This window comes from Ailuropoda melanoleuca, chromosome 7, assembly GCF_002007445.2.
Source record: "Ailuropoda melanoleuca isolate Jingjing chromosome 7, ASM200744v2, whole genome shotgun sequence".
Lineage (NCBI taxonomy): Eukaryota > Metazoa > Chordata > Mammalia > Carnivora > Ursidae > Ailuropoda > Ailuropoda melanoleuca.
The window spans coordinates 63,316,478-63,328,773 of NC_048224.1; the positions used below are offsets into that span (position 1 = coordinate 63,316,478).

Below are 12,296 nucleotides of genomic sequence, written 5' to 3' on the forward strand. Positions count from 1 at the left end.
ATCTAATAAAAAATTACTAGCATAAAAAGTATCAGGAAAATGTGATCCACAACTAAGAAAAAAATGGTTAACAGAAAAGAATTAGAAATGACTATGAAAACTTGAAGCAAATACTTTAAAAAGGTAATTATAAATATGTCTGTGAATTAACAGGAAAAAAATGGATATGAGAAGAGGAATGTAAGATATATAATAAAAGAATCAAACTGAACCTTTAGAGCTAAAAAATACAATATCTGAAATGAAAATTCACTGAATGAGCTTAACAGCAGAGCAGACATCATAGAAGAAAAGACCAGTGAACTTACAGACATAGCAACAGAAACTATCCAAAGGTTAGCAGATAGAGGAAAAAGATGGGCCCTGGGGAGCAAAGAAGAGCAATGACCTGAGGGTCACAATCAAGCAATTTAACATATGTATATTTAGGAGTGCCCAAAAAACCAGTGGATATGGGGAGACATGACGAAAATTATTCAAATGTGATGAAAACTATAAATTCACAGATCCAAGAAGTCTAATGAACCCCAGAGAGGATAAACACAAAGAAACCATACCAAAAAACATCATCATCAAACAGCTTAAAATCAGTGATAAAGATAAAATCTTAAAAGTAGCCAAAGAGCAAAAAAAGACCCAGTAATTTACAAACAGTGGAATAAAGATAAGAGTGAGGCTGATTTCTTCTCAAAAACAATGCAAGCCAGAAGTTAATGGAGCATCTTTAAAGAAAGAGGGGGAAAAAAACCAAAACCATACCAGTCAACGCTGAAACCCCTGTTTAGAGAAAATAATCTTAAAAAATACTAGTCTGACTAATATAACAAAATAAATATTACTAAAAAAAATACTAGTCTGTGTTCTATCCAATCAGAGTGGAAAAACCTTGCAATACAGGAGATAAAAAAGTCCAAAGAAGAGATTGATGCACTTAAAGGTACAGCAATAGGATCTATCAAATGAAACACAGAAAAAAGACTGAACAAAAAATGGACAGTGGATCTGGGAGCTGTGGTAGAACTTCGAGTATACTAATATACATGTAACTGGAGTCTCTACAGTAATGGGGAAAGGGGGTGGGGATGACAGAATAAATATTTAAAGAAATAATGGTTAAAATACTTTCCAAATTTGATGAAAGTTATAAAATCACAGTTCCAAGGAGCTCAACAAATTCCGAACACAAGAAACATGAATTAAATTATATACCAAGGAACATCATAATCAAACTGCATGAAACTAATGCTAAAAAGCATATCTTAAAAACACCCAGTGAAAAAAAAGACACATTACCTATACAGTAAAAAAAAAAGAATGACTGCAAACTTCTTGTCAGAAGAAATGTAACCCAGAAGACAGTGAAGCAATACCTAGAATTATATGCCAAACAAAAATGTCTTTCAAAAGTGAAAGCAAAATGTTATTTTCAGACAAAAATATAAGAAATACAGCTAAACAAGGGGAAAAAAACCCTGTAACGTTTATAAATATATTACTTGAATTTCAAATATTTTTTACTTTTCTGTAATGACTTTGGTATACAGATGGCCTAAGATGGCTGGGAATTTGGGAAAAAAGGAAACTATGAATCATCTCAAGCATATACCTTCATTTAAATTTTCATTTAAATCTGAAGTTAAAAACTGCATTATGTGTTGGGTCTTCTTTTACGACACAACAGAATACATCATCTGTGATAGAATCTTTGAAGATATAGCTAATAAGTATAAATCCTTACGATTCTCTACTTCAAACAACTTATTTTCATCTTGAAGGAAAAAGAGTGATTGCTATTTTTACACATCATCTTTTTTTTTCCTACTTTCCATTCAAATATATGCCCAAACTCTCTTTTGGGAGAGTTTAATAAAAAACATGAAAAATAAAGTATTTTATATAATCAAGATGTTCTGAGTTTTCATTCTCAAGGCTCATAAGGATGTCATTATATGCTGTATTCTCTGAGTCTTAAGATATTAGCCAAAGAGACAGACTATCACAGATTGTGTAACTTCTGAGACTTGCATTTGATACATTACCTTGAAAATATTGGAAGTAGCCAGTATTTCTTTTCATCGCCAAAGACTTGTCTCCAATTTTTACTGCATCCAAGAGAAAAACCATTTCCATCAGGTCCATATGAAAATGTGGGTGAGCGGAATGATTCTGTCATATGTACATATACGAAAAAAGAGTTAATCTATTTAAAAATTATAAATAAATGTTCAAAATTTAAAATAAATGTTTGTAATAATTAAAAGATAAATTTCTGAAACTTATTTTACTAAAAATCTACTGAAGTGTGTTCACTATATCTCACCTTTTTAAAAAGATATGCTAACTCTTGCAACTTCACTCATTTATTACTTATGAAATTCTTACTATGTGCCTAACGGCACAGTACCAGGTGTTTGAAATCCAAAGGTAAATCGGATGGAATTCTTAACAAAGAACACACAGTCTAACAAAGCATTGTGATATACACGTATGAGTGGGTGGTGGTATGTGAGCATGATCTTGTACAACAAGTAACAGATAAAGAAGCAGATGGTGATCAGAGATCATTATTTTAAGTTTGGCTGTTAAGTGATGTAGAGTGGGGCTAGAGAAAGATACACATTGTACAAGAAAAAGGTTTTTTTCTTTATTTAAAAATACGATTTATTTTAGCATGTTTTATAAGCTAAGGATAAGAAGCCAGGGAGAGAGGAACTGGGAAAGGTTGATGATATAGAAAAGTAAAGTAAAAATTGATGGAAGAAAATTCTAGAAGAAATAAGACAGCCTCTAGAGGAGTTCTAAAGATTAACCTTAGATACCAGAAAACACATCTGTCCTCAGAAGTTAGAGGCAGAGTGAGTGATGGGTTTGAAAGGAGAAATGTCGGTTCGAGGTTATAAAGGGGAGAAGATAAGAATTTACTCATGACAACTTCTAATTTTTTCAGAAACACATGACATGACTGCCAAATAGAGAGGAGGACCCAAGTGAGCACTGAGACTTTAAATGTGTAGGTGCACCAATCACTGTGGGAGTGAGACTGCCTTCCCCAGCTTTCCACAGCCCCGAAGTACTTGTGGATAAAGTGGAGAGCTAGAATAATCCAGGTGTCATGGATCAGCAACTGAATTACAGGAGAAAGCCAGGACAGGTATAGTGTAAGAGTGCTGTCAAGAGTTGTTAAAGTCATTTGTTACAGGATCTAGAATCGAAAATATGAGAAATGAGACCAGAAGGGAAAGGAATGCTTGGGAGAATGCCAGCAGTGTAAAAGAGGAAATACAGCTGGAGTAGAGAAAAGGAAGGATGAAGAGTGCCAGAGAACAGAAAGTTCAAGTTGACAATTTCAGGGGCTCTTCAGTCCCAAGCGATTAAAAGGTTCAGTGCTTTGTTTATGGGAATGATTAGCCATGAGAATCAAAGGGACCAGCTTGCCTGTTTGGGATGATTGCATTTGTTTGAATACAGAAACTTTTTAAATTGGGGAAATGGTCTCAAGGTAGGGTGGATAGGTGACAGTTGTGGAGAAGGGTAGAGGTGATACCTCAAAGGACAGGAGAACAGAACTCTGGAAGGAAGAGTGGAGAACCAGCCTAGGACCAGGGGTGTGGAAGGTGAGCTGTAAAGGAAGTGGTGTACCAGGGTAGTTTTTTCAAAGTAAGGGTTAAAACACCTTAGTAAGTGTTTTTCACTTTTTTTTTTTTTTGTGACCAGCATTTCTTTTTAATGAACTAGAATAGAAAATATTAGAATATATCGCACCCAATAGAAAACTAATGATGTTTTGTAAAATTTTTGCTTATTTTATTTATATAATTTTATTTATAAAATTATGCACTAGGTCACAATACAAATGATGCCTTTCTTACTGTAGTCACTGGCAAAAAAGATTGAAGAATACTGTTTAAAGAGAACAATGGGTTTCCCATGAAGCACTCCTCTCTCATAACTACGGGGCTGGGCAGGAAATGAAGGAGGATTGGAACTGTGGCAAATTAAAGTGTCAGGCTCCCATCTAAAGCAGTTGGCTACTACTCAGTTCCAACTGAAGGATGCCAGATAGGAAAATGGGCCTACTGTTAAAAGATTTATCAATTTTTGAAAAGAAATCTACTTTTCTTTTTTTTTTCTTTTCTTTTTTTTATAGCTTTATTTATTTATTTATTTATTTATTTATTTATTTTATTTGACAGAGATAGAGACAGCCAGTGAGAGACGGAACACAAGCAGGGGGAGTGGGAGAGGAAGAAGCAGGCTCATAGCGGACGAGCCTGATGTGGGGCTCGATCCTGTAACGCCGGGATCACGCCCTGAGCCGAAGGCAGACGCTTAACCGCTATGCCACCCAGGCGCCCCAGAAATCTACTTTTCTATGTGAAATCTCTACCTTTTTAATTGGGTTGTTCATAAGGACTAGACTTTGCATGTAAACTACCTTTTGTCATTGATTAAAGGTAAGGAGATGGCAGGGTACTCTGTAAAGAGGATAACAAATTAATTACTAGATACAATAAAGTTTATTTACACAGAAAAGGGATGAAGGCAGGATGGAATTGGAGAAGAGCTCCACAATGGAGAGTGAGCTGGGGAAGAAAGGGAATAGAAATCCTTGCCCTGGACCCATCATGCCTTTACATGACTCAGTAAGACACAAAGTTAAAATAATCCAAACATAAACATATCTAAAAGTCTCCCTAAAATATCTTCATCTTTTTGTATTATAATCTATTTGCCTCCAATTCCCCTGGCAGACACATGGCTTTAGATGGCAAGGAGTCTTTGACTTTCCTATGAAACAGTGTGACAAATCCCTATTTTGTATCTTGGTACATTAGCCAACGCCTAAATGTTTCAATTATAGCACAGTGGCTGCTTATAGGCTAATAGCTTAGTTTGAGCCAATGCCATACTAGCCTTATTCAGGAAATTTTGTCCAATTATTTTAATACCTTACTGAATTCTTCCCCTATATTTCACTTTAAAAAAATGAGCAAAATAGAGAAATAAATGCTGATATTAGTGATATAATTGACATAAAGATGGAAATGATTAACATGTCAAAAACACTACTCCTTAGCCTCAATCACGGAACACGCCAGTCAGTGTATAGTCAAAGGTAGGGAAAAAAGTAAAGAACACGTTTTAGCTAAAAGATAAGCTGTAGGGACACCTGGGTGACTCAGTCGGTTGAGCTTCCAACTCTTGATTTCAGCTCAGGTCATGATCTCAGGGCCGTGAGATTCAGCCCCACAACAGGCTGCGTGCTCTGCAGGGAGTCTGCTTCTTTCCCCTTCCCTCTCCCTCTGTCTCCCCCATCCCTGCTAGCTCATGTTCTCTCTCTAAAATAAATAAATAAATCTTTAAAAAAAATAAAATTTATAGAGTTCTTTTATATACAATGCACTACTGAAAATACATATAAATGCCAATCTCACATCCTCAACATTCAAAATTTTGAAACTTTACATTTATTATATACCCACTGTTTTCATCCAGTCATAGTTAACCTTAATACACAATTGTTTTACACTTCTTTATCATCTGACTATTGTCCTCATGATTTCATAGTCATTTATGGTCATTTTCCTAAATAATTAAGATTTCTTTTAACCCACTCACCTATTGTTGTTCTGTTTTTTCCAACTAGCCAGCAGTGGTAGCTGAAAAGTGACAGGACGCTGATAAAGAACATTGTAGACACAAAGAAAAGGAAAAGTACGTGGAACTTTGCACGTGTATCAGAGAGTTCATTCTGAGGAAGGAAGAAAGAAGAGTTAACCCCTAAAGAAAGAAGAAACAAGAGTCAGCCCCTAAAATATATTATCTGATTCTTCCTAAAGACTTTTGAAACTACCAAAAATCTTGCCAGATATGAAGAGTATAAAATAAATTCAGATAATAAATCCAAAAGTAACGTCTCCCAAAACAGAAAATCAGCATTATCAAAAGAGCTTGCTTATGTAAGAGGCTGAAAGGGTCATTTAAAAAATTACTCTTAAACAGTTAAAAATTTTAGTAATATTTTCAGTAATAAAATAAAAAGATGCACTTTTTACTCAACATTTTTCTTTTGTACTTTATGCATATATTCATAAGCTTTCCCTGATATCCAGGATATGCAAGGATTTTTCCTTATCTATGCTAAAATATTTGCTTATTTTAATTGTACATTCTGCTAACCAGACACTAATTGTGATATATCCCCACGCCCTCAGCTGTTCAATTCCTACCTTTTTTATCTTCACTCAATTCCTACACAGTTTTTTTAGGTAATTAGCAGTTTGGGTAAATACATTTACCACAAGGTATTACTGAATGAAAATAGCTTTGTTGTTACCCATTCTTATGGTTATATTCATTTTAACAGAAGCAAAATCTTAACCTAGAAGAAATCAGTATCTATTAATAGGAGAAAGGAAGCCTTTAACTGTTAGCTCTTAAAATAAAACCTTACATGGGCAAATCAGAGACTCCACTAGAACATGAGGTGGTCCTGGCTTGATTTAAACATTGTTTACAGGGGCGCCTGGGTGGCACAGCGGTTAAGCGTCTGCCTTCGGCTCAGGGCGTGATCCCGGCATTGTGGGATCAAGCCCCACATCGGGCTCCTCTGCTGGGAGCCTGCTTCTTCCTCTCCCACTCCCCCTGCTTGTGTTCCCTCTCTCACTGGCTGTCTCTATCTCTGTCGAATAAATAAATAAAATCTTTAAAAAAAAATAAACATTGTTTACAGGATAAAAATGAAGGCTTTTAGCATTAGATTATTCTGACATTTATTTTTTACTCTTCTTTCCCAGAGTAACGACAGTACCTTTTAAATATATCAAGCAATTCTTTTAACTTCCCATCTTGTGAAGCAAATGAGTATTATACATATTTACTATAAATGTCACAAGAATGGCATGGCAATAATGTTATTTTACCTTTGGACAACTCTCTGTAGATTTCCTGCGGCAAAGCTTGTACAAATAGAGATAATGTATTAAGAAACCAAATTTTATACAAAATTATCCTGAACACTAGTTTTATAAATCTTTTGTTTTGAAGGAACACTAAGATGTTGTTCCCTAAAGGTCACTGACAACATCTTCTCCAAAAACACAGAAGAGAAAACAGACAAGAATATTTAGCTCCTCAAGCACATTCAAGGTATACTTTATAAACTTCCCCACTGTTTTGAAAGATTTACATCTAGGAAAGAATAAAATTAATTTTTTTAGCAAATAGCTTTTATTAAAAAACTTCTGATTAGTTTCTAAAAATGATATCTGAGAATTTCTTACCACCTTCACTCACTACTACTGCAAAAGCCTTGTAAGAGGTGCTGTCACTTGACCTCTGGTCTAGTTTCAGCTCCGCAATCAGAGTGATCCATTAAAATAAGACCATATTACTCCTCTGCTCCTGTTTCACTCGTTAAGAAAGACACAGTCCTTCAACATTCTCCAAGCTCCACTGTCCGGACTTCTCATTAGTCCCATTCTTGCTCATTCTACTCCAGCCACACTAGCTTCCTTGCTGTTACACAAACATGGTGGGGATGCTCCTACTTTTGGGCCTTTGTTCTAAAGTCCAGATGTTTCCTCAAAAATGTTCTCTCTCAAATGTCCACTAACTCCCTTCAAGTCTTTGCTCAAATCTTACCTTCTGAACTACCCTGATCACACTTTTTTAAAAAAATTGAGATATAATTAACAAATAAGTCTATTAGTTTCAGGTGTAAAATATGACTCAATATATGTACACATTGCAAAATGATCACCACAGTAAGTCTAGTTAACATCCATTCCACAGTTACAAAATTTTTTTCTAGTGATGAGATCTTTTAAGATACCACCTTTACGACTTTCAAATATACTTAACTATAGTCACCATGTTGTGCATTACATACCCAGGACTTCTTAATATTATTTTGAGCACCTTCACCCACTTTACCCATCCCCTACCCACTGCGCCTTGACAATCACCAATCTGTTCTGTATCTATGAGTCCAAAAAAAATTTTTTTTAGATTCTACATATAAGTGACGAAAACAGTATTTGTCTTTCTCTGACTTATTTTACCTAGTATAATGTCTTCCAGGCCCATCCATGTGGTCACAAATGGCAGGGTTTCCTAAGTTTTTATGGCCAAGTAATATTCCATTGTGTACACACACACACAAACACACACACACAGTTTTCTTCATCCATTCATCCACTGATGGGATACACAGGATGTTTAGTCTTGGCTATTATAAATAAGCTGCAATGCACATGGGGTTACACATATCTTTTCAAGTTAGTGTTTTCGTTTCTTTTGGATAAATATCCAGAAGTAGAACTGCTGGATCATATGGTAGTTCTAATTTTTTGAGGAATCTTCATACTGTTTCCATAATGGCTAAACCAATCTACATACCCACCAACAGTACATGGGTTCCCTTTTCTCCACATCCTCGCCAACACTAGTTACTTCTTATCTTTTGATAACACCTGTTCTAAGAGGTATGAGTTGATATCTCACTGTGGTTTTGATTTGCATTTCCCCAATTAGTGACTTGAGCACTTTTTCATGTACCTGCTAGCCATCCATATGTCTTTGGAAAAATGTCTATTCAGATCCTCTGCCCATTTTTTTGAAAAAAAAAATTTTTTTTTTGGCTATTGAGTTGTAGTTCTTTATATATTTTGCCTATTAAGCCCTTATCAGATATATGGTGTTTTTTTTTTTTTTTTTTTGACAGAGAGAGAGGCAGCCAGTGAGAGAGGGAACACAGGCAGGGGGAGTGGGAGAGGAAGAAGCAGGCTCCCAGCAGAGAAGCCCGATGTGGGGCTCGATCCCAGGACTCTGGGATCCCTGAGCCGAAGGCAGACGCTTAACGACTGAGCCACCCAGGCGAGCCCCTTATCAGATATATGATTTGCAAATATCTTCTCCCATTCAGTAAGCTGTCTTTTTGTTTTGTTGATGGTTTCCTTTGCTATATAGAAGCTTCTTAGTCTGATGTAGTCCCACTTGTTTTCTCGCTTTTGGTGTCAAATCTAAAAAATCACCACCAGGACCAATGTGAAGGAGCTACTGCCAAAGTTTTCATTTAGGAGATTTATGATTTCCAGTCATATGTTCAAGTCTTTAACCCATTTGGAACTGATTTTTGAAGATAGGTATCTTCATTTTCCTCAACGTTATTTATTACAGAGACTGTCCTTTACCCACTGTATACTCTTTCTTGTAAATTAACTGACCAAAGATACATGGATTTATTTCCGGCCTATCTATTTTGTTCCATTGATCTAGGTGTCTGTTTCACGCCAATACCATACTGTTCTGATTACTATGGCTTTGTAATATGGTTTGATATCAGGAAGTGTGATACTTCCAGCTTTGTTCTTCTTTTTCAAGACTGCCTTGGCTATTTGGGGTCTTCTGTGATTCCACACAAATTTTAGAACTGTTTGTTCTATTTCTGTGAAAAATGTCATTGGAACTTAGAATCAGAACACTGATTCTGTAGATCGCTTTTGGTAGTATGGATATTTTAACAATATTAATTCTTCCAGTCAGTGAGTACAGATTAACTTTCCATTAATTTGTGCCTTCAGCTGCTTTCATCAGTCTCTTAAAGTTTTCAATGTACAGTTCTCTCGCCTCCTTGGTTAAAGTTATTCCCTAAGTATTTTGACCTTGTTATGCAAGTATAAATGGGGCTGTTTTCTTAATTTCTCTTTCGATAGTTTGTTACTAGTGTATAGAAATGCAACTGATTTTGAACCCTGCAACTTTTCTGAATTAGTTTCTTAGTTCTAACAGTTTTTGGTGGAGTCTTTAGGGTATTCTAAATATAACATTATGTATTAGGCAAATAGAGACAGCTTTACTTCTTTCCTATTTGAATTCCTTTTCTTTTTCTAGCCTAATTTCTGTAGCTAGGACTTCCAATACATATTGTGCTGAATAAATAGCCAAAGTGGGAATCCTGGTCTTATTCTTAATCTTAGGGGGAAAGCTTTAAACTTTTCATCACTAAATATGATGTTAGCTGTGGGATTGTCATATATGGCTTTTATTGTATTGAGATATGTTCCCTCTACACCTACTTTAAGAATTTTTACCAAAAATGGATATTGAGTTTTATCAAATGATTTTTCTGTATCTATTGAGATAATCATGATTTTTTTCCTTCATTTTGTTAATGTGGTATGTCATGCAGATTGATTTAAAGATGCTGAACCATACCTGCATCCCTGCAATAAATCCCACATCATAGTGTATGATTTTTTAAATGTGTTGCTGAATTCAGCTTGCTAATATTTTTAAAAATATTTTTACACCTTTGTTCAACAAGGATATTGGCCTGTAATTTTCTTTTCTTATAGGGCCCTTGTCCATTTTTGGTATCAGGGAAATACTGGCCTCATAAAATGAATTTGGAAAGGTTCCTCCTTCTATTTTCTTGGAAGATTTTGAGGACTGGCATTAGTTCTTTAAATGTGTGGTAGACTTCACTACCAAAGCATCTGGTCCTGGACTTTAGGTTATTGGAAAGTTATTGATTACTGATCTAATCTCCTTACTAGCAATTAATCTCTTCAGATTTTCATTTCATCATGATTCAGTCTTTGGTAGGTTGTATTTTCTAGGAAAGTATCCATTTCTGCTAAGTTGTCCAATTTGCTGGTGTATTACTGTTCACAGTAGTCTCTTAGAATCCTTTGTATTTTTGCGGTGTCAGATATGTTTTCTCTTTCATTTCTTATTTTGAGTCCTCTTTCTTTCTTGGTGAAGGTTTGACTATTTTGTTTATCTTAAAAAAAAAAACCCAGCTCTTTTACTGATTTTTTCTATTGTCTTTTTAGTCTCTATTTAATTTATTTCCACTCTGATTTGTTATTTCCCTCCTTCTACTAACTTTGGCTTGTACGTTCTTTTTCTAGTTCCTCGAAAGGTGAAGTTAGGTATTTTAGAGCATTCTTATTTATGAGTTTTCCAGTTTTCTTTTTTGTAACTGATTTCTAGTTTTCTACCATTGTGTTTTCTGTTTCTTTTGGATGGAGTGTTCTGTATCTCTGGTAAGTCCACCTGGTCTAATGTGTCATTTTAATGCCAATCTTCCTTATTGATTTTCTGTCTGCATGACCTATCCATTGATGAAAGTGGGGTATTAAGGTCCCTACTATTATTGCATTGTTCCCTATTTCTCTCTTTAGGTCTGTTAATATCTGCTCTCTGTATATAGGTGCTCCCATGTGTCCACTAACTTCCTTCAAGTCTTTGCTCAAATCTGATCATCTTACTGAGCAGGTCTACCCTGATCGCTCTCTTTAACACTTCTATCTGCCCCTGTCATACTCATCCCCACACACTTGCCACATCCCATACTCTGCTCTTTTTTTTCATAGTGTTTACTTTCTAATGTACAACAGGATTTACTTATTTACTATGCTTATATGCTATCCTCTTCTCAAAAGTAAGTTCTATAAAAACAGGACATTGTTTTGTTCACTGATACATCCAAAGTGCCTAGAACACTGCCTGGCACATGGTAGATACTACAAATGTAGAAAAAGATAGATTTAAGTTTACTAGTCTTTCCTTACAATAAATCTGAAAAAAAGTTTTAAAAATATTTATTCTTTTTTTTTTTTTAGAGAGAGAGACAGAGAGAGCATGCACATGAGTGGGGGAGGGGAAGAGGGAGAGGAGAAGAGAATCCCAAGTAGATTCCAGACATGCTCAGTGTGGAGCCCAACTCAGGGCTCAATCTCATGATCCCGACATCATGACCTGAGCCAAAATCAACAGTCAGATGTTTAACTGACTAAGCCACCCAGTCACCCCCCAAAATATTTATTCTTTAATTAATAAATCATTATATGCAAACACTACTGAAGTTTCTGATAAAGAAATGTGAAATTCTATCCTTTAGATTTCATTCATCTGGCACTGAATCCTCTTCATTAAATAGGGCCACTGAGTAGGGTTAAGTAGGCTGTAAACTGAACAAAGATACTTAGAACTACGGGAACGATAGAACCCAAAATTCACTGGGCTGAGACCACACAGAACTGGGGTGCTCTTTTCTAGTATGCACAAAGGCACTGTAAATACTAGCATACCCTGGGTTTTAAATACCCAAAGTTTAAAAATTCAACAATGTTTTAGTGAAAGTCCTTCTAAAATGTATTAGATATTTCTTGGAAAAGTAATTGTGCCTGATGACTTGAGGCTTTAATTATGTAATTCCCAAGTATGATTACGAATAACAACTCACAGTGAAAAGTAGTTGGATGTTGAAACAGAGATATCTATGTTCA

General features: G+C 35.4%; 1 protein-coding gene across 7 annotated transcripts in view; it reads right to left on the bottom strand.

The window, feature by feature from the left end:
- ZDHHC20 (zinc finger DHHC-type palmitoyltransferase 20) overlaps window positions 1-12,296 on the bottom strand; it is a 75,616-nt gene that overhangs the window by 13,578 nt on the left and 49,742 nt on the right. For all 7 annotated transcript variants that reach the window (XM_034664970.1, XM_034664973.1, XM_034664972.1 and 4 more), the window contains exons 7-8: window positions 5,620-5,752; window positions 2,040-2,166 (exon numbers count right to left, since the gene is read on the bottom strand). In XM_034664970.1, the coding sequence (XP_034520861.1) occupies window positions 2,040-2,166; window positions 5,620-5,752 (260 nt within the window). The remainder of the gene's footprint in view (window positions 1-2,039; window positions 2,167-5,619; window positions 5,753-12,296) is intronic.